At 45.5% G+C, this 24,662-nt stretch overlaps 2 protein-coding genes across 3 annotated transcripts in view; both read left to right on the forward strand.

Moving 5' to 3' along the window:
- Positions 1-1,375: 1,375 nt before the first annotated feature.
- On the forward strand, positions 1,376-4,847 carry LOC129835388 (zinc finger protein 569-like). Its single transcript, XM_055901029.1, has 2 exons — positions 1,376-2,388; positions 3,173-4,847. Exons 1-2 carry the CDS (start codon positions 1,423-1,425, stop codon positions 4,844-4,846), a joined length of 2,640 nt encoding a protein of 879 aa, XP_055757004.1. The 5' UTR covers positions 1,376-1,422; the 3' UTR covers position 4,847.
- An 8,262-nt stretch (positions 4,848-13,109) lies between these two features.
- LOC129835397 (poly(A)-specific ribonuclease PARN-like) overlaps positions 13,110-24,662 on the forward strand; it is a 39,109-nt gene continuing 27,556 nt past the window's right edge. Inside the window, exons 1-13 of one of the 2 annotated variants that reach the window (XM_055901044.1) lie at positions 13,110-13,228; positions 13,433-13,510; positions 13,685-13,764; positions 15,817-15,884; positions 16,352-16,433; positions 16,605-16,665; positions 17,146-17,311; positions 19,523-19,585; positions 19,792-19,830; positions 20,082-20,124; positions 20,689-20,769; positions 21,093-21,149; positions 21,363-21,440. In XM_055901044.1, coding sequence (XP_055757019.1) covers positions 13,210-13,228; positions 13,433-13,510; positions 13,685-13,764; positions 15,817-15,884; positions 16,352-16,433; positions 16,605-16,665; positions 17,146-17,311; positions 19,523-19,585; positions 19,792-19,830; positions 20,082-20,124; positions 20,689-20,769; positions 21,093-21,149; positions 21,363-21,440 — 915 coding nt within the window. In that variant the 5' untranslated portion in view covers positions 13,110-13,209. The remainder of the gene's footprint in view (positions 13,229-13,432; positions 13,511-13,684; positions 13,765-15,816; positions 15,885-16,351; positions 16,434-16,604; positions 16,666-17,145; positions 17,312-19,522; positions 19,586-19,791; positions 19,831-20,081; positions 20,125-20,688; positions 20,770-21,092; positions 21,150-21,362; positions 21,441-24,662) is intronic. The other variant, XM_055901039.1, reaches the window with a different exon arrangement.

The raw sequence follows: 24,662 nt of genomic DNA on the forward strand, positions 1-24,662 counted from the left end.
CTAGCTAGCTAGCTTCCAAAATTCCAAATTGTAACCTTCAAAATAAAAGTCCTGATTGTGGAAACCTTTTCAATTTAAATGGTATTAAAGATCCCTAATATTGTTCTATTATATTGTTATATTAAGTAAACATGAAATAGCGACGGTAAAATGTATAACATTTAAACATTTGATGGACTTAACAGAAATAGAATGTCACTACATATTTGACAGTACAAATGGCTTTTGTCCCCATTAGGACGTGATTCGTTTTGCTGGGGGAGACCGGGTAAAGTAATTATGCGCACGTGCACAAAACTCAACTAACCTACTTTTAGTCCCGTGCGAATCTGCCATGTCCAGTCATTTTCACAAGGAGAGAGAATAATAATTCTAACCCGGAAAAACCTATAGTTCTTTTTTTGGCAAACTCCAAGATCCTCTGATAGTACTTATCCTGAGCGAATCGACATCACTGTGTTTTGAAGGGTATTACAGCGTTTAACAGGGGCTGCTTGCGGTTTGGGTAAGAACATGGGAACAAGGCTGTGCAGTGCTAGCTATGTACATAGCCTACAGATAAGTTATATATTTTTTTGTCATATATAAACTTTCCTAGTGCCTATTTCTCTTTTTAAAAGATGAAACGCATGACATTGTGCCAATGAATTGATAAATGGCCAAATACAACAGTTTTAAATAGATGTCTGCATACAGTTCACGATTCTCATTGATATTATTTAGATTTTCTCCGATCTTAAAGCAAGGCAATATTATATTAGGCTCTCCATAGACAAGTTGAAATATCTGCATGCCTACAACAGCCACCAGGCTTCCATCATAACGGTCAAGTTTTGAATGAAGAAAAATACAAATAAATGACAGGGGGCAGTTTGGTTAAAAACGGATCCCATCCGACTTGTCCTTTACACCATGTCTGCCTATTTTTACACAGGTGACCTCACAAAGAGATTCCACTGTTCTGGTGACAGGAAGAAGATCTGGTGTTCTGAGATAACGCTCACCCTGGAATAACTTGTGTCTTGGCCAGAGAGACTGGCAAAACAGCACCTCCTGAAGCTTCCTGTGTGGTGCAGCGGTCTAAGACACTTCATCTCAGTGCTAGAGGTCGTCACTACAGACACCCTGGTTTGATTCCAGGCTGTATCACAACCGGCCGTGATCTGGACTCCCGTCGGGTGGCGCACAATTGGCCCAGTGTCGTCCGGGTTTGACCGGTGTAGTCCGTCATTATAAATAAGAATTTGTTCTTAACTGACTTGCCTGGTTAAATAAAGGTTAAATAAAAAATAAAGCTCCCAGTGTGAAGGGAGATATAGGAGACCCGTGAAAACACAGGAGAGAGACACCTCACATTAGTGACAGCTCCGTTGTTATAGATTTTTTTTAAAGCAAGAAACATTCTAACTCTGCTGAGACAAAATGAGTTCAGAGAGGGAAACGTTGATGGATGAAATCGAAAAGAGTTTATGGAATTTAACTGAGGACAATTTACGCGACCTGTGTGAACGTTGTGGAATGGATGGCTCTGAAATTAAAGTTATGAATCATCGCTTATTAAGGCGTAAAGTCATGGAGGAAATGTGGGACAATACGGAGTCAATGAAATCAGAGGAGCAGGGAATGTCTTGGTTAGTCCAACTGAAAGACGACATCAGGAGGATACTGGAGGATGGTAGCAGTGCACTCATGAGTCCCAGCCAAGCCGATGATGATGTAGACTGTGACGAAGAATGGAACGAAGAGGGAGGATCTAGGTTGCCTAGTAACAGACTGGAGGCAAAATCTGATCTAGAGAGGCACACACCAGAGCAGAGGGAGAGTGATGTGACTACTTCCCAGTCAGAAAGTGTTTTTCTCAAACCACACTTGTGCACTACATGCGGTAAGGGATTCCATCAGGCCGGCTGTCTTAAGAGACACCTGAGAACTCATACGGGGGAGAAACCGTTCGTCTGCCCTCGTTGTGGGAGGGCTTGGAGTGATTCTGGAAACTTAAAGAGACACATGAGAAAAACTCACCCAGGAAAGGAGATGGTTGTTAAGATGCTCAACACACAGAGGAGTGACCCTACAGGAAGTAGGGAGGAAATGAATGTGGATTCAATTAAATCGGAGGAGCAGGGAACGTCTTGGTCACTCCAGCTGAAACAGGAGGATGCTTGTGGTGCCCCTGTGAGTCTCAGCCAGGCTCATGCTGATGATGTAGACTGCAACGTTGAGGACAGAGATTGGTTGCCTAGCATCGGACTGAAGGCGGAGCCCATGAGTCCCAGCCAATCCGACGATGACATTGCAGACCGTAAAGAAGAATGGAACGAAGCGGGAGGCACTACGTTGCCAAGCAACGGACTGGAGTGGGAGTCAGCTCAAGAGAGCCACAGTTGCGTGAGTACTTTCCAGTCATTATGTATTTTGTTTCTCAACAGTCTTTCCTTGATTCCCCAACCTCCTTTTTATAAATGCATTGGGAGGAGAATCACTGAGGCTCCACCTCTTGGACTTTGTCCTCCAATGCATTGGGAGGAGGAGGCAGAGTTATCGAGGAAAGACTCTTGAGACTTCAAAATTCCTTGACAGGTAGGAGAGCGTTTCCCACACTAAGGGTTTTTCTGGATCAAAAATGGGCTTAGGGGGTGGGCGTGGCATGGGGGTGTGTCAATGGGCGGGGTCGGCCCATTGGCTCAGTTGAATTTTGGACAGCATTTTAGAGGCCCCCATCTTGGCGGTGTACAGAATTCTTAGCATTTTAAGCCAATTTTCTCCATGGAGCTGAGAGAGATTTTTAACACATTTTTAAAGCAACATTTTTTTTGCGTTTCTACATATTCTGCCATGGACCTGAGAGAAGATTTTGCAGTTTGAAGCTAATTTCCTTGAACTCTATGCATTTTGCCATGGTTAATGCTTTGTTATTCTGCTCAAACAAAAACAATCTTATTCCTGCTAAATTAATTGTTTTTGGCGTTGTTTATTCTCCCTGACTGTCTAGTGTTTATTTTGATTGTTAGTTCTCAGATGACATTATTGATACATGTAATCGGTCTGTTATCTTTTCTACTTTCTATCTGGTTTCGGTCCTTTACCCTGAAACTGTTTTTCCAGGACTTCAATGGAAGAAAAATCCCTGCACCATGATTTTTGATTTCATGTCTATTTTTCTGATTTCCAGGACAAGCCTCTCTGGCCCTCTTCCACCCTCCCAGAGTCCCCGGGGCGTGCCTCTCCCGGTAGCGCCTTATTGTGCGGTCTGAAGATGGTGTCTGTGCGTCTTGTCGACTGCAGGAAGACACCGGGGCAGAGTGGCCTTAAAATACACAAGGCAACACAGACAGGAGAGAAATCCCACAGCTCGTCTAATGCTGAACAACACAAAACCCTCTCAGGAAACAGGCCTAGATCCCATATCTGTGATCACTGTGGGAAGAATTTTACCACAGCAACCAATCTGAAAAGACACTTACTGTATCTGTCTGGAGAGAAACCATACATGTGCTCTGAATGCGGAAAGAGATTCACACAGGCCGGCAGTCTTAAGACACACCAGAGAACTCATACGGGGGAGAAACCGTACATCTGCACTCGTTGTGGGAAGGCTTGGAGTGATTATGGAAACTTAAAGAGACACATGAGAAGGCATACTGTTAAACAACACACAGTGAAACCTCACCACTGCTCGGATTGTGGAAAACAATTCATTGTAAAATCAAGCCTGAAACATCACCGGCTAGTTTTTCACACAGATCATCCTCACCGTTGTGGTCAATGTAAGAAGAGCTTCATAACTGCAGAAAGACTGGAATCACACATGAAAACACAACACCCGCCAAGTGATCCTCTGAAGAACCCACATGTGTGCTCTGAATGTGGTAAGGGATTCCATCAGGCTGGCTGTCTTAAGAGACACCTGAGAACTCATACGGGGGAGAAACCGTTTGTCTGCCCTCGTTGTGGGAGGGCTTGGAGTGATTCTGGAAACTTAAAGAGACACATGAGAAAAACTCACCCAGGAGAAGAGATGGTTGTTAAGAGGCTCGGCACTCAGAGGAGTGACCCTACAGGAAGTAGGGAGGAAATGAATGTGGATTCAATAAAATCAGAGGAGCAGGGAATGTCTCGGTCACTCCAGCTGAAAGAGGACATCAGAAGGATACTGGTGGATGCTAGCGGTGCACCAATGAGTCTCAACCAAGCCGATGATTATTCTGAAGACTGTGACGAGGGAGGAAGAACTAGGTTGTCTAGCAACAGACTGGAGGCGAAATCTGATCTAGAGAGGCACACACCAGAGCAGAGGGAGAGTGATGTGACTACTTCCCAGTCAGAAAGTGTTTTTCTCAAACCACACTTGTGCACTACATGCGGTAAGGGGTTCAAAAAGGCCGGCTGTCTTAAGAGACACCAGAGAACTCATACGGGAGAGAAACCGTTCGTCTGCCCTCGTTGTGGGAAGGCTTGGAGTGATTCTGGAAACTTAAAGAGACACATGAGAAAAACTCACCCAGGAAAGGAGATGGTTGTTAAGATGCTCAACACAGAGAGGAGTGACCCTACAGGAAGTAGGGAGGAAATGAATGTGCATTCAATTAAATCGGAGGAGCAGGGAACATCTTGGTCACTCCAGCTGAAACAGGAGGATGCTTGTGGTGCCCCTGTGAGTCTCAGCCAGGCTCATGCTGATGATGTAGACTGCAACGTTGAGGACAGAGATTGGTTGCCTAGCATCGGACTGAAGGCGGAGCCCATGAGTCCCAGCCAATCCGATGATGACGTTGCAGACCGCAAAGAAGAATGTAACGAAGCGGGAGGTGCCCTTCATTGTGGGAAGGCTTGGAGAGACACATGAAAAGAGCTCACCCACCACACAATCAGCATGTCCCTTATCCCACCACACAATCAGCATGTCCCTTATCCCTACCCACCACACAATCAGCATGTCCCTTATCCCTTATCCCACCACACAATCAGCATGTCCCTTATCCCTTATCCCACCACACAATCAGCATGTCCCTTATCCCTACCCACCACACAATCAGCATGTCCCTTATCCCTACCCACCACACAATCAGCATGTCCCTTATCCCTTATCCCACCACACAATCAGCATGTCCCTTATCCCTTATCCCACCACACAATCAGCATGTCCCTTATCCCTACCCACCACACAATCAGCATGTCCCTTATCCCACCACACAATCAGCATGTCCCTTATCCCACCACACAATCAGCATGTCCCTTATCCCTTATCCCACCACACAATCAGCATGTCCCTTATCCCAACCCACCACACAATTAGCATGTCCCTTATCCCTACCCACCACATAATCTGTATGTCCCTTATACCCTACCCACCACACAATCAGCATGTCCCTTATCCCACCACACAATCAGCATGTCCCTTATCCCTACCCACAATCAGCATGTCCCTTATCCCACCACACAATCAGCATGTCCCTTATCCCTACCCACCACACAATCAGCATGTCCCTTATCCCACCACACAATCAGCATGTCCCTTATCCCTTATCCCACCACACAATTAGCATGTCCCTTATCCCTTCCCACCACATAATCTGTATGTCCCTTATCCCTACCCACAATCAGCATGTCCCTTATCCCACCACACAATTAGCATGTCCCTTATCCCACCACACAATCAGCATGTCCCTTATCCCACCACACAATCAGCATGTCCCTTATCCCACCACACAATCAGCATGTCCCTTATCCCTACCCACCACACAATCAGCATGTCCCTTATCCCACCACACAATCAGCATGTCCCTTATCCCACCACACAATCAGCATGTCCCTTATCCCTACCCACCACACAATCAGCATGTCCCTTATCCCACCACACAATTAGCATGTCCCTTATCCCTCCCCACAATCAGCATGTCCCTTATCCCTACCCACCACACAATCAGCATGTCCCTTATCCCACCACACAATCAGCATGTCCCTTATCCCTACCCACCACACAATCAGCATGTCCCTTACCCCTACCCACCACACAATCAGCATGTCCCTTCACCCTACCCACAATCAGCATGTCCCTTATCCCACCACACAATCAGCAGGTCCCTTATTCCTACCCACCACACAATCAGCATGTCCCTTATCCCTTATCCCACCACACAATCAGCATGTCCCTTATCCCACCACACAATCAGCATGTCCCTTATCCCACCACACAATCAGCATGTCCCTTATCCCTTCCCACCACACAATCTGTATGTCCCTTATCCCTACCCACAATCAGCATGTCCCTTATCCCACCACACAATCAGCATGTCCCTTATCCCACCACACAATCAGCATGTCCCTTATCCCACCACACAATCAGCATGTCCCTTATCCCACCACACAATCAGCATGTCCCTTATCCCTACCCACCAAACAATCAGCATGTCCCTTATCCCTACCCACCACACAATCAGCATATCCCTTATCCCTACCCACCACACAATCAGCATGTCCCTTATCCCTACCCACCACACAATCAGCATGTCCCTTATCCCTACCCACCACACAATCAGCATGTCCCTTATCCCTACCCACCACACAATCAGCATGTCCCTTATCCCTACCCACCACACAATCAGCATGTCCCTTATCCCTACCCACCACACAATCAGCATGTCCCTTATCCCACCACACAATCAGCATGTCCCTTATCCCACCACACAATCAGCATGTCCCTTATCCCACCACACAATCAGCATGTCCCTTATCCCACCACACAATCAGCATGTCCCTTATCCCACCACACAATCAGCATGTCCCTTATACCCTACCCACCACACAGTCAGCATGTCCCTTATCCCTACCCACCACACAATCAGCATGTCCCTTATCCCTACCCACATCAGACTCCATTGTAACCTGGTTTACACCTGTCCAATCCCTTATAGATGTGTTTACTACTTCAAGGAGACAAGATGTGAAGGATTTTTTTTTTTAAAGGTGGGTATATTTGATGTTGTAATTGTTTTTAATGGAGACAGGTTAGAAGTAGAGGGGGAGACAGATGAGCAGGGGAGACAGTGAAGAGTAGATGCAGGGATTGAACCCTGGTCTCCAGTGGGGAGGCTGAGGCATACATAGAGCATCCAGCTGTGTTACCACAAGACTACAGGCCATGTACAGAAGGAAGCATTTCTAAAGTATTGGAACACGGCCCTAGACTCAGCCTGTCCCAAATACCACCTTATGTCCTATATAGTGCACTACTTTTGACCCCTGCTCAATGGGTTGCCATTTGGGATTCAGGACGTCCCAAACCCCTACCTACCACGTGCCCTTGCTCGGCCTTCACTAGGGCTGTGGCGGTCATGACATTTTGTCAGCAGGTAATTATCAAGCAAATAACTGCCAAGTAAATAACTGCCGGTCTCATGGCAATTGACCGTTTAAATTATCATAATCTCCTGGCTTCCACGCTTAACCTACAAGCGTCTGATGCAGACGTTTGGGCTCCCTAGTGGCGCAGCGGTCTAAGGCACTGTATCTCAGTGCTACAGGCGTCACTACAGACCCTGGTTCGATTCCAGGCTGTATCACAACGGGCCTTGGTTGGGAGTCCCATGGGGCGGCACACAATTGGCCCAGCGTAGTCCGGGTTAGGGTTTGGCCGGGATAGGCCGTCATTGTAAATAAGAATTTGTTCTTATTAATTAACTGACTTGCCTAGTTAATACATTTTTTTTAAAGTATAAACATTTCATTTAATATATCACAATTGAACACAGCTAAATAAAATAGAAAGGATATTTTCCCCAAACGATTTCAAAGGAAGTGCACACTTTTCTGTGTTGAGCGGTTAACAAAGAAACTGGTTCTCCCATATGCTTCGTTCAGAGTTATTTATTCGACTTTCGTTGTGATACGAACGTTGAGATATGTTCTCATTCTTAACATATTATAAGGCTGCATGATGGGACTCTGATGATTTGAAAAAAGTCGCAAGCTGAACACACTTCATCAGTCTCTCATTCACAATTTGACAAGCACTTGACAATATTCTCACCAGGCCTCGAATTTCCCGGTGGCATCCCCCTTGTGTGGCTGTAATGCCCCATTAAACAAAATCTGTGCCTTTTCATGGCCAATGTGGGTGTTATAATAATTATAATTACTCTCACTCATATGGCTCCTTCAGATGTAGCCAATGCCCGTCACGTGATCGGGTCCATGTCACAGTCATTTCAGCTAAGAAGTAGGCTAAAAGGAAATGAAGACAGACACATCGGGGGCGTAAATGTTACAACTGTCCACATTTTACTTTTCGTCAACCAATCAGATGAGTCGGTCTAACCAACAGCAACAGCACTAGCTTATGCCAATGTACTATCCTCCCCCCATAGTGCAAAAGTTGATCTATGCTATTGGTTAACTGTTCTTCTGTGCAAGGAATAAATATTGCAACAGCAGCCTTCCTCCTCTTCACGAGAAGAGGAGGTGTAGCAGGGATCGGACCAACACGCAGTGTAGCCAGTGCTCAACATGTTTAATAGACGAAACCGTGAACACTTACAAAAATACAAAATAACAAACTTGGCAAACCGAAACAGTCCTATCTGGTGCAGAGAAACACAAAGACAGGAAACAACCACCCACAAATCCCAACACAAAACAGGCCACCTTAATATGGTTCCCAATCAGAGACAATGACAAACACCTGCCTCTGATTGAGAACCACATCAGGCCAATTGACAATCCCCACATAGAAACACAAAACATAGAATGCAAACCCAGCTCACGTCCTGACCAACACAAAACAAGGAAAAACACACAAGAACTATGGTCAGAACGTGACAAATATGCCAAACATACTCTAGGACAGCTTGTAGAATGCAATAGATCCCAAATGAATACAGCAACTCGCCTCCAAACATATATATATTTTTTAAAGCAACGAGGCTGGTGCAACAGATCAGAACGTTTAGCTCAAAATGTTGATAAACTATGATACTATTTCTATGAGGCCAGTTCTTCATATTAGAACTGTATCAATGGACACGGTGGTTTGGCTATAAGTGTGAATGTTCCACAATGCAATCAATTAGCAGGAAAACACTGTCGCCGAAGGTCAATACGATTGTGCATGTAATACTTTATTATATATTATTATTATATATATTATATATAAATGCATATTTATGGTGAAAATGATTTCCCCCAAGCTTGAAACTCTCACACAGCTTATTAGGCTCTACACCGGTTATAAAGCGGTTTAATGTTTATTATTTTACCTTTATTTAACTAGGCAAGTCAATTCAGAACAAATTATTATTTTCGATGATGGCCTAGGGAACAGTGGGTTAACTGTCTGGTTCAGGGGCAGAATGACAGATTTTTACCTTGTCGGCTCGGGGATTTGATCTGGCAACCTTTCGGTTACTGGCCCAACGCTCTAACCACTAGGCTACCTGGTCTTCCTGTGCTTCATTTTAAGGAGTTATTTGGCCACTTTAGTTGTGATAAAAACCTTATCAAGCCATACAGGCCTATGGGCTGGGCTACATACGGTGTGCGACTAGGATTTGAGTTGAGTTATTCCTTGAGTTATTCCTTGCCTTACTGCAGAAGCTGGGCATCATTCACAAGTGATAATATATCATTCACAAGTGATAGGCTAATATTGTCACCCATCAGACTATTCTTCATTTAATGTTGTATTTACATATACTAAAGAATATGTGTGAAATGTAGTTTTGATTTAGAATTGACCATTATCATGCACCTGTATTGAAACAGGGGTATGGGGGGATTGTGTCAACTATGCACTTAAATAGGGAAATGGAGGACGTTTTTCCTGTGGTTCATTTTCATGCCAGCCAGGTAGGCTATACTCCTATTGTAAAGAGAAGCAATGTGCTTAATATAAGGAATGTTTATAAATATAATAGGCCTAGCCTACAGAAAGCTGATGGGATCGTCCTCTTTCTAATAGAGGCCATCACTCTGTTTTCTCACGCAATTACATAGCCTATAGAAATGTTGAGCAACATGAGCTCATGGGCTCTCATGAAGTGTTTTGATTAGATTTGACATTACATTTGCATTGATGTCAGAGTGATTTAAAGGGACACTACAGTGCTGAGTACCAGGTAGTTCGCAAGTTTGGTTAGGCTACTAAAGACAATCTGGAGCATCAGAAAAGCCTAATTACCGTGACTAAACAGTATCGTGGAATTTGACTGCCGTCATGGCTTGTGACCGCCGGTCTGGTGGTAATACCGTCACCTTGACAACCCCTCCATGTTGGCAGATCTAGATGACTGAGGTTACCAGAGACAAACGGCTGAATGTACAACTCTATACAGCTGACTTCCTATCATTGGACCATTGGAGAAGGGCCCAATCCCAAATTGACATCTAGACCCTATGCACTTGTGGAGATGTAAGATAATCTAATTGGTTGTAAGCAATATGGTATGACTTCCGCCTATCATTGAGTGGTAGAGCTATTACCATATTGCTTACACCTGACAAAACCTCTCCGATCTCCACAAGTGCATATGGCGTAAGGTCTAGGATCTAGTGTCTAGGATCTAGGTCTAGGGTCTAGGGGGAATTTAGGACTGGGCCCATTGGGTCCATGTGTCTTGATTTCTGGTTTTAAAAGACTTGTCAGCAGTCTTACCACCATGACTAGTTCATAATACATTCAAAAATGCCATGCTGTTGTATCCTGTATGTTTAACTTGTGAATATAATTATATTTTGTCAATCTCTCTCAAACTGAAATAATGCTGCTCGGCTCCCTGTTCAAGTTGAGTTCAAGTTGAGTTTTTGTGTTAAGAGTTGATGTTAAGATACTTGTGTATGTGAACACCCCTTCAATTTAGTGGATTTGGCTATTTCAGCCACACCTGTTGCTGACAGGTGTATAAAATTGAGCACACAGCCATGCAATCTCCATAGACAAACATTGGTAGTAAAATGGCCTTACTGAAGAGCTCAGTGACTTTCAACGTGGCATCGTCATAGGATTCCACCTTTCCAACAAGTCAGTTCATCACATTTCTGCCCTGCTAGAGCTGCTCCGGTCAACTGTAAGTGCTGTTATTGTGAAGTGGAAACATCTTGGAGCAACGACGTCTCAGCCGCGAAGTGGCAGGCCACACAAGCTCACAGAACGGGACCACCGAGTGCTGAAACGCACAGCGTGTAAAAACCGTCTGTCTTTGGTTGCAAAACTCACTACCGAGTACCAAACTGCCTCTGGAAGTGTAACGGCTGTGAAATGGCTAGCTAGTTAGCGGGTACGCGCTAGTAGCATTTCAATCAGTTACGTCACTTGCTCTGAGACTTTAAGTAGGGTTGCCCCCTGCTTTGCAATGGCCGTGGCCTTTGTGGAGCGATGGGTAACGACCGTGCTTCGTGGGCAACCGTTGTTGATGTGTGCAGAGGGTCCCTGGTTCGCGCCCGTGTCGGGGCGAGGGGACGGTTTAAAGTTATACTGTTAAATTGATGCTGTTGACCCGGATCACTGGTTGCTGCGGAAAAGGAGGAGGTTGAAAGGGGGGTGAGTGTAACGGATGTGAAATGGCTAGCTAGTTAGCGGGTACGCGCTAGTAGCATTTCAATCAGTTACGTCACTTGCTCTGAGACTTTAAGTAGGGTTGCCCCTTGCTTTGCAAGGGCCGCGGCCTTTGTGGAGCGATGGGTAACGACCGTGCTTCGTGGGCGACCGTTGTTGATGTGTGCAGAGGGTCCCTGGTTCGCGCCCGGGTCGGGGCGAGGGGACGGTTTAAAGTTATACTGTTACAGAAGCAACATCAGCACAATAACTGTTCGTCGGGAGCTTTAGGAAATGGGTTTCAATAGCTGAGCAGCTGCACACAAGCCTACGATAAGTAATGGTCTGTGGCTGCTTTTCATGGTTCAGGCTCTTAATTTCCAGTGGAGGGAAATCTTAACACGACAGCGTACAATGACTTTCTAGATGATTCAACTTTGTGGCAACAGTTTGGGGAAAGCCCTTTCCTGTTTCAGAATGACAATGCTCCTGTGCACAAAGCGAGGTCCATTCAGAAATGGTTTGTCGAGATCGATGTGGAAGAACTTGACTTGCCTGCACAGAGCACTGACCTCACTCAGCCAGGCCTAATCGCAAGCCAGGCCTAATTACTAGCATCAGTGCCCGACCTCACTAATGCTCGTGGCTGAATGGAAGCAAGTCCCCGCAACAATGTTCCAAAGCCGTCCCAGTAGAGTGGAGGCTGTTATAGCAGCAAAGGGGGGGTTTTGGGACCAACTCCATATTGATGCCCGTCATTTTGGAATGAGATGTTTGACGAGCAGGTCACATAATTCTGGTCATGTAGTGTATGTTGTCCATTTCAAGGAACGTTTTCAATTTATTGCTGAACGCCAACTAGAGTTAATAAAAATGGTGACAGCAATGTGTTGTTGGAGTAGATCTTTATGAGTAAGAAGGATTATGCATAATCTAGGGTCCTAGTATAACCAAGGGTCCTAGTATAACTTAGGGTCCTAGTATAATTTAGGGTTCTAGTATAACTTAGGGTCCTAGTATAACTTAGGGTCCTAGTATAACCAAGGGTCCTGGTATAACCACGGGTTCTAGTATAACCTAGGGTCCTAGTATAACCAAGGGTTCAAGCGTCACAGGCAAAGTGCATGTATGTAGTGTTGCATCAACATTTTGTGAGGACAGAAATTAAATTCTTAGATGTGTAATTATTTGTTAATTGATCAATAATGACAATAAAGGTGTAATTCTAGTTTAAGTTAGATAACAATAGTCAAATGTGTAATTTTTACATAAACACACATTAATCCGGATAAGATTGCTATACTACCATTATTTGTCACCTATCTAAAAAATGTGGATCTTCATTTCAGTCCGTCTTTCATGGCAGAGTTTTGTGCTTTTGCATTGGGTGACTGTTGATGGCGTGAAAAGACAAATTAAAATTGCTATTCAAAATGGGGGACACACTCATTATAACATGTTCAGTTATGCTCACCGCACAACTAATAAATCCATACTGTACATACATAGAAAGCGCGTAAACGTGATTCGTGCATCACACGGCTTTTATTTTGTCGTAGCCATATTTTGATTGACGCCGTGTCAAAAAACGTCACTACGCCGGAAGTGTTTGTTGGAAAGATTAAAATCCTCTTGAGTGACAGCAGCGGTTTGGTACATTGTATTTTTTTCTTTCTGCAGGGATGGAGGTGACACGCACAAGTAATTCACCTCTTTATGCACCCTTATAGATAATATACACCAAGATTATATTCATATGCTATTAGATACACAACGTTAGCTGTCGTTCCTCACCGCACGAATATGATTCCGTTCACGTCCGCGAGGTTGTGAATGCTAACTAGCTAGCTTGCGTGTTGAGTAACCACCAACGCATGTTGGCTGATTGTTGTTTTTGTATTACAGATTTCAAAGACAGTTTAAGTACTGTGTACAGCGCAATAGAGGAAGCAGACTTTCTCGCAATCGATGGGGAATTTTCAGGTAAGCCATTGTTAGCTAGCTATTTAACTGGCTAACGTTTATAGTTACAACTTAGCTAGCTCGCTGGCCAACCAGTTCCCGTTGCTGCTACAAGCCACACGCGCAGTCGGTTTTGAACTCTGACAGCTTCATAATTTTCTAGTTAATACAGTAGAAAATACTCTTCTGTTTCAGGTATTAGCGATGGGCCCAACGTCAGCGCACTGACTAACGGGTTGGACACTCCAGAGGAGCGCTACATGAAACTAAAAAAGGTAATCGTCAAGAGAGGCATGCGTTTAGAGTTGGGGGCAATGCGGTTTCTGCATTATGCTGCATTTACTTGACACTACAACATTTTATGGCAGCCATGTTGGTTCCCCGTTAGTTTAACATGGGGATTATTTAACAATGCTATGGAACGGAATGTCTAGAATGAGAACGATATTCAAAACTCTAACACTAAATACATGGCCCTGGTTATAACTCCTCGGTTAGGTACTGAGTGAGTAGCTACAGTTGAAGTCAGAAGTTTACATACACCTTAGCCAAAGATTTAAACTCAGTTTTTCATCATTCCTGACATATAATCCTAGTAAAAAGTCCCTGTCTTAGGTCAGTTAGGATCACCACTTTATTTTAATAATGTGAAATGCCAGAATAATAGTGGAGCGAATTTTTTCCCCCCAGCTTTTATTTCTTTCATCACATTCCCAGTGGGTCAGACGTTTACATACACTCAATTAGTATTTGGTAGCATTGCTTTAACTTGGGTCAAACGTTTTGGTTGGCCTTCCACAAGCTTCCCACAGTAAGTTGGGTGAATTTTGGCCCATTCCTTCTGACAGAGCTGGTGTAACTGAATCAGGTTTGTAGGCCTCCTTGCTCGCATACACGTTTTCAGTTCTGCCCACACATTTTCTGTAGGATTGAGGTCAGGGCTTTGTGATTGCCACTCCAATACCTTGACTTTGTTGTTCTCAAGCCATTTTGCCACAACTTTGGAAGTATGCTTGGGGTCAATGTCCATTTGGAAGACCCATTTGCAACCAAGCTTTAACTTCCTGACTGAGGTCTTGTGATGTTGCTTCAATATATCCACATAGTTTTCCTGCCTCATGATGCCATCCATTTTGTGAAGTGCACCAGTCCCTCCTGCAGCAAAGCCGCCCCACAAAATGATGCTGCCACCCCCATGCTTCACGGTTGAGATGGTGTTCTTTGGCTTGCAAGCCTCCCCCTTTTCCCTCCAAACATAACGTTGGTCATTATGGCCAAACAGTTATATTTCAGTTTCATCAGACCAGAGGACATTTCTCCAAAAAGTATGATCTTTGTCCCCGTGTGCAGTTGCAAACCGTAGTCTGGCTTTTTAATGGCAGTTTTGGAGCACTAGCTTCCTTGCTGAGCGGCCTTTCAGGTTATGTCGATATAGGACTTGTTTTACTGTGGATGTAGATACTTTTTTAACTGTTTCCTCCAGCATCTTCACAAGGTCCTTTGCTGTTGTTCTGGGTTTGATTTGCACTTTTTGCGCCAAAGTACATTCATCGCTAGGAGACAGAATGTGTCTCCTTCCTGAGCGGCATGACAGCTGCGTGGTCCCATGGTGTTTATACTTGCGTACTATTGTTTGTACAGATGAACGTGGTACCTTCAGGCGTTTAGAAGTAGCTCCCAAGGATGAACCAGACTTGTGGAGGTTTACCATTTGTTTTCTGATGTCTTGGCTGATTTCTTTTGATTTTCCCATGATGTCAAGCAAAGAGGCACTGAGTTTGAAGGTAGGCCTTGAAATACATCCACAGGTACACCTCCAATAGGCTAATTGACATCATTTGAGGCAATCAGAAGCTTCTAAAGCCATGACATTTTCTGGAATTTTCCAAGCTGTTTAAAGGCACAGTCAACTTACTGTATGTAAACTTCTGACCCACTGGAATTGTGATTCAGTGATTTATAAGTGAAATAATCTGTCTGTAAACAATCGTTGGAAAAATTACTTGTCATGCACAAAGTAGATGTCTTAACCGATTTGTCAAAACTATAGTTTGTTAACAAGAAATTTGTGGAGTGGTTGAAAAACGACGTTTAATGACTCCAACCTAAGTGTATGTAAACTTCCGTCTGTATATGAATAATAATATAGCGAGGTAGCTCGCATAACTTCTTATATGATCATGGTTTTCGGGTGTTTTAGATTCCTGGAGTCTATGTATGGGCCACAAGGCCACGTGCTATCGGTCCTGCTTTAAATGTACACGTTTGACTCTCTGTCCACTCCTCTGACTCTCCACCCCCCCCCCCCCCCCCCCCCTCTTATCCAGCATTCCATGGACTTCTTGCTGTTTCAGTTTGGACTGTGTACGTTCACATATGACCAGGCGGAGTCCAAGTGAGTGGGATTTAGCTCTTAGATTTAACCTTAAACACACAGTCGGTTTTGAACTGAGTCACATCTGAGTTAATATGAAGCTTCTCAGAGTGTTGGAGTGCTGATTTAGGATCAGTTTTTAGCCTTTCGGATCATTCTGAATTTGATTCCATATGGACCTGATCCTATATCGACCCTCTTACTTGGATAAGCTTGACACATAGGACCCCTGACCTGACTCCAGATCAGTTAGTGATTTAGCCAACTCTTCTCTGCTGTGTTGTGACACTGTCATAACAAACGGGTTGTGTATGAAATACAGGTCTGGGACCAGTCTGCCGCAGAATGAAATAGAAGGCTGATTTAGTGTTAAATAGAAGTCGTAAGTCAGCTGTATTGAATGATGTGATCTCTATGCAGGAGGCTATAGGAATGTTTAACCTATCTGACCTGCTGTTCTTTCTCTCCTGGTGTTTTTGTCCTCACAGGTACGTCATAAAGACTTTCAATTTTTATATATTCCCAAAGCCATTCAACAGAACCTCACCCGACACCAAGTTCATCTGCCAGGTTAGAAAACCTTGGTCTGTTTTATTTAATCTGGGTGGTACAAGCAGTTCTTATTGGACAGGTTTCACTCCTCATTTCTGCCCTTTTGCTTCCCTTTCATTCCTGGAGAATAGGACCCATATTTCCCCTGGCAGGGGGCTTCCTTAAATATGATTGTGTTTGTTATTTCAGAGTTCCAGCATAGACTTCCTGGCCAGTCAGGGTTTTGACTTCAACAAAGTGTTCCGTCACGGTAGGTGGCATTCTGTCTGGTTGCCGTAGAAATCCCAACTGGGACAATAAAGATGATCGATTGATTTTATTGATTGAAGCTACTCTAGCTAGCCCCTCCCCTGTTCTGGTTGCCGTAGAAATCCCAACTGGGACAATAAAGATGATCGATTGATTTTATTGATTGAAGCTACTCTAGCTAGCCCCTCCCCTGTTCTGGTTGCCGTAGAAATCCCAACTGGGACAATAAAGATGATCGATTGATTTTATTGATTGAAGCTACTCTAGCTAGCCCCTCCCCTGTTCTGGTTGCCGTAGAAATCCCAACTGGGACAATAAAGATGATCGATTGATTTTATTGATTGAAGCTACTCTAGCTAGCCCCTCCCCTGTTCTGGTTGCTCTAGATTTTCCAACTGGGACAATAAAGATGACTAAGTGATTGATTTAAGCTAACCAACACGCAGACATCTAACCCCGCCTCCTTTTCTGGTTGCCGTAGGGATCCCGTACCTGAACCAAGAAGAGGAAGTGCAGCTGCGGGAGCAGTATGAGGAGAGGCGGAGTCAGAGTAACGGATCAGGAAACCCCTCCTACATCTCCCTCAACTCAAACAACGGCCCCGGCAGCATCCCCGAGGAGCACAGGGAGTACATCGGACGAGTGGTGTAAGTTTAAACCTGACTCCCATTTCTAGTTACAACTTTAGATTGTAGTTGCATGTGGTAACGGAGTGGTGAGAGAGATGACAGCCTGGTCCCAAATTAGCCCCTTTCCTTCCCTAGCCACCTGCTGACACCAGTTACTCCAGCCACCACCAGCCCCTTTCCCTCCCTAGCCACCTGCTGACACCAGTTCCTCCAGCCACCACTAGCCCCTTTCCCTCCCTAGCCACCTGCTGACACCAGTTCCTCCAGCCACCACTAGCCCCTTTCCCTCCCTAGCCACCTGCTGACACCAGTTCCTCCAGCCACCACCAGCCCCTTTCGCTCCCTAGCCACCTGCTGACACCAGTTCCTCCAGCCACCACCAGCCCCTTTCCCTCCCTAGCCACCTGCTGACACCAGTTCCTCCAGCCACCACCAGCCCCTTTCCCTCCCTAGCCACCTGCTGACACCAGTTCCTCCAGCCACCACTAGCCCCTTTCCCTCCCTAGCCACCTGCTGACACCAGTTCCTCCAGCCACCACTAGCCCCTTCCCTCCCTAGCCACCTGCTGACACCAGTTCCTCCAGCCACCACTAGCCCCTTTCCCTCCCTAGCCACCTGCTGACACCAGTTCCTCCAGCCACCACCAGCCCCTTTCCCTCCCTAGCCACCTGCTGACACCAGTTCCTCCAGCCACCACCAGCCCCTTTCCCTCCCTAGCCACCTGCTGACACCAGTTCCTCCAGCCACCACCAGCCCCTTTCCCTCCCTAGCCACCTGCTGACACCAGTTCCTCCAGCCACCACCAGCCCCTTTCCCTCCCTATCCACCTGCTGACACCAGTTCCTCCAGCCACCACCAGCCCCTTTCCCTCCCTAGCCACCTGCTGACACCAGTTCCTCCAGCCACCACTAGCCCCTTTCCCTCCCTAGCCACCTGCTGACACCAGTTCCTCCAGCCACCACCAGCCCCTTTCCCTCCCTAGCCACCTGCTGACACCAGTTCCTCCAGCCACCCCTAGCCCCTTTCCTTCCCTCGCCACCTGCTGACACCAGTTCCTCCAGCCACCCCTAGCCCCTTTCCTTCCCTCGCCACCTGCTGACACCAGTTCCTCCAGCCACCACTAGCCCCTTTCCCTCCCTAGCCACCTGCTGACACCAGTTCCTCCAGCCACCACTAGCCCCTTTCCTTCCCTCGCCACCTGCTGACACCAGTTCCTCCAGCCACCCCTAACCCCTTTCCCTCCCTAGCCACCTGCTGACACCAGTTCCTCCAGCCACCACCAGCCCCTTTCCCTCCCTAGCCACCTGCTGACACCAGTTCCTCCAGCCACCACCAGCCCCTTTCCCTCCCTAGCCACCTGCTGACACCAGTTCCTCCAGCCACCACTAGCCCCTTTCCCTCCCTAGCCACCTGCTGACACCAGTTCCTCCAGCCACCGCTAGCCCCTTCCCTCCCTAGCCACCTGCTGACACCAGTTCCTCCAGCCACCACCAGCCCCTTCCCTCCCTAGCCACCTGCTGACACCAGTTCCTCCAGCCACCACTAGCCCCTTCCCTCCCTAGCCACCTGCTGACAACAGTTCCTCCAGCCACCCCTAGCCCCTTCCCTCCCTAGCCACCTGCTGACACCAGTTCCTCCAGCCACCGCCAGCCCCTTTCCCTCCCTAGCCCCCTGCTGACACCAGTTCCTCCAGCCACCGCTAGCCCCTTTCCCTCCCTAGCCACCTGCTGACACCAGTTCCTCCAGCCACCACTAGCCCCTTTCCCTCCCTAGCCACCTGCTGACACCAGTTCCTCCAGCCACCACCAGCCCCTTTCCCTCCCTAGCCACCTGCTGACACCAGTTCCTCCAGCCACCACCAGCCCCTTTCCCTCCCTAGCCACCTGCTGACACCAGTTCCTCCAGCCACCACCAGCCCCTTTCCCTCCCTAGCCACCTGCTGACACCAGTTCCTCCAGCCACCACTAGCCCCTTTCCCTCCCTAGCCACCTGCTGACACCAGTTCCTCCATAGTTGTCCTTCATATAAGGCATGGTTTAAACTCCTCCAAACGGGTGTTATAGCCTCAGTGCGGAACCCGTCCTACGGTCCGCAGTGTGGTCACATGGTACTGATTTATGTCTAGCAGAGCAGAAATCCATGGTAACAGTCCAGACACCAGCCTTCAGCTCCAGCCCTGAATGCAACCCTGTAGTCGTTTTGTTAAGTCTTTCCTTTTGTCCCTTGCAGAGGGAAGGTGGAGTCTCTGTTCACTACCTCAGAGAAGACTGTGGACCTGGAGCCCTGCACTGGGTAAAGAAACGTGTGTGACTGTGTGTGTGTAAATGTGTGTATAACTGTGTGTGTGTGTGTGAGAAATGTGCATTTATACAACACTTTTCTCTTCAGTCTCAAAGGGCTTTACCAAGTTAACATGGTTCTCCTGATCCCCCAGCAACATTGACCATGGTTTTGTTTATTAAAAAGCTCCATTCCCCCTGTTCTCTGCTCCACTCCAGGTTTCAGAGGAAACTGATCTACCAAACACTCAACTCCAAGTAAGTACTTCCTGTCCTTCAGGAGCAGCAATGTTCTAGAACTCTGCAGATTCAGTGTTCCACCCCGTCAATACAGGGAGATGAATGAAATCCACTTTTTAAATTGTTTGTTTACATTCTGCTATTTCTAAAACAAATGAATTGGGGTTTATAACTGTAGTTTTAACGCTGCTTAGTCACAGTTAATGTTGTATATTGTACAGAGATTACATATCTTTATAGAAGGATAATGTTGATCTAATCTCCTATAGGTTCCCAAAGGGCCTTCATGTTGAGACCTTGGAGACAGAGAAGGTCAGTCTGCCAGCTAGATCAGTGGTTCTCAAACCTCTCCTCGGGGGGGACCCCCAGCCAGTCCATGTATTTGATCTATTCCAGAGCCCTAGTGTTCTAGTCTGACTGCCTGCCAGTGTTCTAGGTCTGACCGCCTGCCAGTGTTCTAGGTCTGACCGCCTGCCAGTGTTCTAGGTCTGACCGCCTGCCAGTGTTCTAGGTCTGACCGCCTGCCAGTGTTCTAGGTCTGACCGCCTGCCAGTGTTCTAGGTCTGACCGCCTGCCAGTGTTCTAGGTCTGACCGCCTGCCAGTGTTCTAGGTCTCATCCAGATCTAGAAGGAATAACACAATGCTTAGAGTACAGAAATACTATCATGTGATGTGAGTGATGCTGTGGGCTTGTCTCCAGTCAGTAGGTGTTATGTAACCAGTAGGTGTGTGTTGATGTACATCAGACAGGTGTATTATGGGATGTGAGTGATGCTGTGGGCTTGTCTCCAGTCAGTAGGTGTTAAATAACCAGTAGGTGTGTGTTGATGTACATCATAGACAGGTGTATTATGTGATGATATACGGTGTTTCAGAAAGAGCGTTACATCCAGATCAGCAAGGTGGACGACGAGGAGCGGAAGAGGAGAGAACGGCAGAAACAGGAGAGAGAACAGGTGACGTTCCTTCTACTCTTGTCTTTCTACAAAGCGAACCAACATTCCAGAACAATTTTCCCTGTGGTGTTCTAGATGGAACCACTCTGAACACACTAACTCGTAAATCACATGACCAGCTGAATCTCCTTCTACTGGATCTAAAAAGCAGAGACGGAACATTTCTTCTTGAAATGTTCCAACCCCCCCCGAAGAAACACGATCAGGAGGCAACGTTTTGAACCTGGGAGATGACTTGTCCAATAAGAGAAATTCCTTTTATAGTTTCTTGTCAATGTTTTGCTGTGTTTCCTACTGAACATGACCCTCGTCAATCCTTCCAGGAGGAGCTGAATGACGCTGTGGGATTCTCCAGGGTCATACACGCCATCTCCAAATCTGTGAGTTACCCTGACAACCTGTTATCAAATTGTTGTTTTAGTTTTAATCTGTGTCTTCTGTTATGTTACGATGTACAGTATATTCCAACTGCCTTTGCAATCCAGCACTGAAACTATAAGGAATATTGTAGTTGAGTGAGTTCTCCTTTATCTCTCTTGGGCGCTATACTTTTAGGATGGGACTCATCTCTTTTCCCCCTCTCTCCAACCCAGGGAAAGTTGGTGGTTGGCCACAACATGCTGCTGGACGTCATGCACACCATCCATCAGTTCTACTGCGTACTGCCAGAGGTACAAACACACACCATTTATATGAACACAGTGGTTCATTTTAAAAAAATGTTTTATTTATTTCACCTTTATTTAACCAGGTAGGCCAGTTGAGAATGAGTTCTCATTTACAACTGCGACCTGACCAAGATAAAGCAAAGCAGTGCGACACAAACAACAACACGGAGTTACACATGGAATAAACAAACATACAGTCAATAACACAATAGGGAAAAAGTCTATATACAGTGTGTGCAAATGAGGTAAGATTAGGGAGGTAAGGCAATAAATAGGCCGTAGTTGCGAAGTAATTACAATTTATCAATTAAACACTGGAATGGTAGATGTACAGAAGATGAATGTGCAAGTAGAGATACTGGGGTGCAAAGGAGCAAAAAAATTAAATATGTATGGGGATAAGGTAGTTGGGTGTACTATTTACAGATGGGCTATGTACAGGTGCAGTGATCTGTGAGCTGCTCTGACAGTTGATGCTTAAAGTTAGTGAGGGAGATATGAGTCTCCAGCTTCAGTGATTTTTGCAATTCGCTCCAGTCATTGGCAGCAGAGAACTGGAAGGAAAGGAGGAATTGTCTTTGGGGGGACCAGTGAAATATACCTGCTGCAGCGCGTGCTACGGGTGGGTGCTGCTATGGTGACCAGTGAGCTGAGATAAGGCGGGGCTTTTCCTAGCAAAGATTTATAGATGACCTGGAGCCAGTGGGTTTGGCGACGAATATGAAGTGAGGGCCAGCCAACGATAGTGTACAGGTCGCAGTGGTGGGTGGTAAATGGGGCTTTGATGACAAAACGGATGGCACTGTGACGGCATCCAATTTGCTGAGTAGAGTGTTGAAGGCTATTTTGTAAATGACGTCGAGGATCGGTAGGGTAGTCAGTTTTACGAGGATATGTTTGGTAGTATGAGTGAAGGATGCTTTGTTGCGAAATAGGAAGCCAATTCTAGATGTAATTTTGTAATGGAGATGCTTAATGTGAGTCTGGAAGGAGAGTTTACAGTCTAACCAGACACCTAGGTATTTGTAGATGTCAGAACCGTCCAGAGTAGTGATGCTGGATGGGCGGGCATGTGCTGGTAGCGATCGGTTGAAAAGCATGCATTTAGTTTTACTTGGATTTAAGGGCAGTTGGAGGCCCCGGAAGGAGAGTTGTATGGCATTGAAGCTTGTCTGGAGGTTTAAGTGTCCAAAGAAGGGCCAGAAGTATTCGGAGTGGTATCGTCTGCGTAGAGGTGGATCTGAGAATCACCAGCAGCAAGAGCAACATCATTGATGTATACAGAGAAAAGAGTCGGCCCGAGAATTGAACCCTGTGGTACCCCCATAGACTGCCAGAGGTCCGGACAACGGGCCCTCCGATTTGACACACTGAACTGTCTGATAAGTAGTTGGTGAACCAGGCGAGGCAATCATTTGAGAAACCAAGGCTGTTGAGTCTGCCGATAAGAATATGGTGATTGACAGTCGAAAGCCTTGGCCAGGTCGTTGAATACAGCTGCACAGTATTGGCTCCTATCGATGGAGGTTATGATTTCATTTAGGACCTTGAGCGTGGCTGAGGTGCACCCATGACCAGTTCGGAAACCAGATTGCATAGCGGAGAAGGTACGGTGGGATTCGAAATGGTCGGTGATCTGTTTATTAACCTGTTTGGGGTGCAAGCCCGACCTCGGACCGAAAATGACACCCCTGCAGAGCGCGAAATTCAAAATCTATTTTTTAAAAATATTTAACTTTTACACATTAACAAGTCCAATACAGCATTTGAAAGATAAACATCTTGTCAATCCAGCCAACATGTCCGATTTTTTAAAATGTTTTACAGAGAAAACACCACATATATTTATGTTAGCTCACCACCAAATACAAAAGTGGACAGACACGTATGAATTATGATTATGAAGTATGAATTATGATTGAAGTAGCATGCACAACCAACCGAAATAAACTAAAACCAACCTAAAGAGCCCAGAAAAAACGACCTCAGATGACAGTCATATAACATGTTACACAATAAATCTATGTTTTGTTCATAAAAAGTGCATATTTTAGCTATAAATCTGTTTTACATTGATGCTACCCAAAAATGCTAATACATAGCTACAGTCTGAATCCAGCCGGGAGTAGCCAGAGAAAATACATACACCAACGTCGGCTACTAATTACACCTCATAAAACATTTCAGAAAAACATATGGTGGATAACTAATGAAAGACAGATATCTTGTGAATACAGACAACATTTCCGATTTTTGAAGTGTTTTACAGCGAAAACACAATATATCGTTATATTAGCTAACATCATAAGCTAGCATAAGGCAGCATTGATTCTAGTCAAGCGCTAGCCTAGCATAGTTAGCAGAGTTAGCATTCAACAGTTCGACATATATATGAAAAAGCATCCCAAATTGGGTCTTATCTTTCTTGGTACTCCATCAGAATGTTGTAACGGGGTCCAATGTCCAGTAGAGTCTTTAGTTGGGTTCCAGAACGAATTATTTCCCTCTTTGGTTAGCTAGCACGGTAGCATTGCTGCGCCAGAAAGCGTTTCTTCAAAAAATTCTTCCGTCGTTTCACATCTAAAGTCCAGAATAAATTGCAATAATATAATTAAAGTATATTGAAAAAACATACTTTAGGATGATTTTGTGACATGTAGCAAATAATATCGTAGTCAGGCATCATATTCAACGTTATCTACCTTGTTCCAGAAGCCGAGATCAAATTATCCTTCGCGCCCGGATTTTTATTTTAACTGCGCAGGTCTCACAAGAAGTTCTGTTATTCAGTCCAGGGACGAGATATTCGACTCCTTTCAATTCTCACTTCCGCATTACAGTCTGACGTACGCCTCTGACGTGTTTATATGGTCCCAAGTCAAATGGCCTTTTATAGAGAAGGTCTTAAAGAGACACATCGCATTTTGGGAAACTCAATTCGGCTGGGAAAATGGCTGTAAAAATATTTCTGTTCGACTTAGAGAAACAATTCAAACCTTTTTAGAAACTACAGACTGTTATCTATCCAACAGTAGTAAATATATGCATATTGGAAAATAAAAAGTTTCTTAGGAGGCCGTTTGAAAATGTGCACACATTTTCCAGTTTTTTCAATATTCAGCGTGCAGCCCAAACAGGTTAACTTGGCTTTCGAAGACCTTAGAAAGACAGGGTAGGATAGATATAGGTCTGTAGCAGATTGGGTCTAGAGTGTCACCCCCTTTG

The sequence above is a fragment of the Salvelinus fontinalis genome, chromosome 3 (genome assembly GCF_029448725.1).
Source record: "Salvelinus fontinalis isolate EN_2023a chromosome 3, ASM2944872v1, whole genome shotgun sequence".
NCBI lineage: Eukaryota > Metazoa > Chordata > Actinopteri > Salmoniformes > Salmonidae > Salvelinus > Salvelinus fontinalis.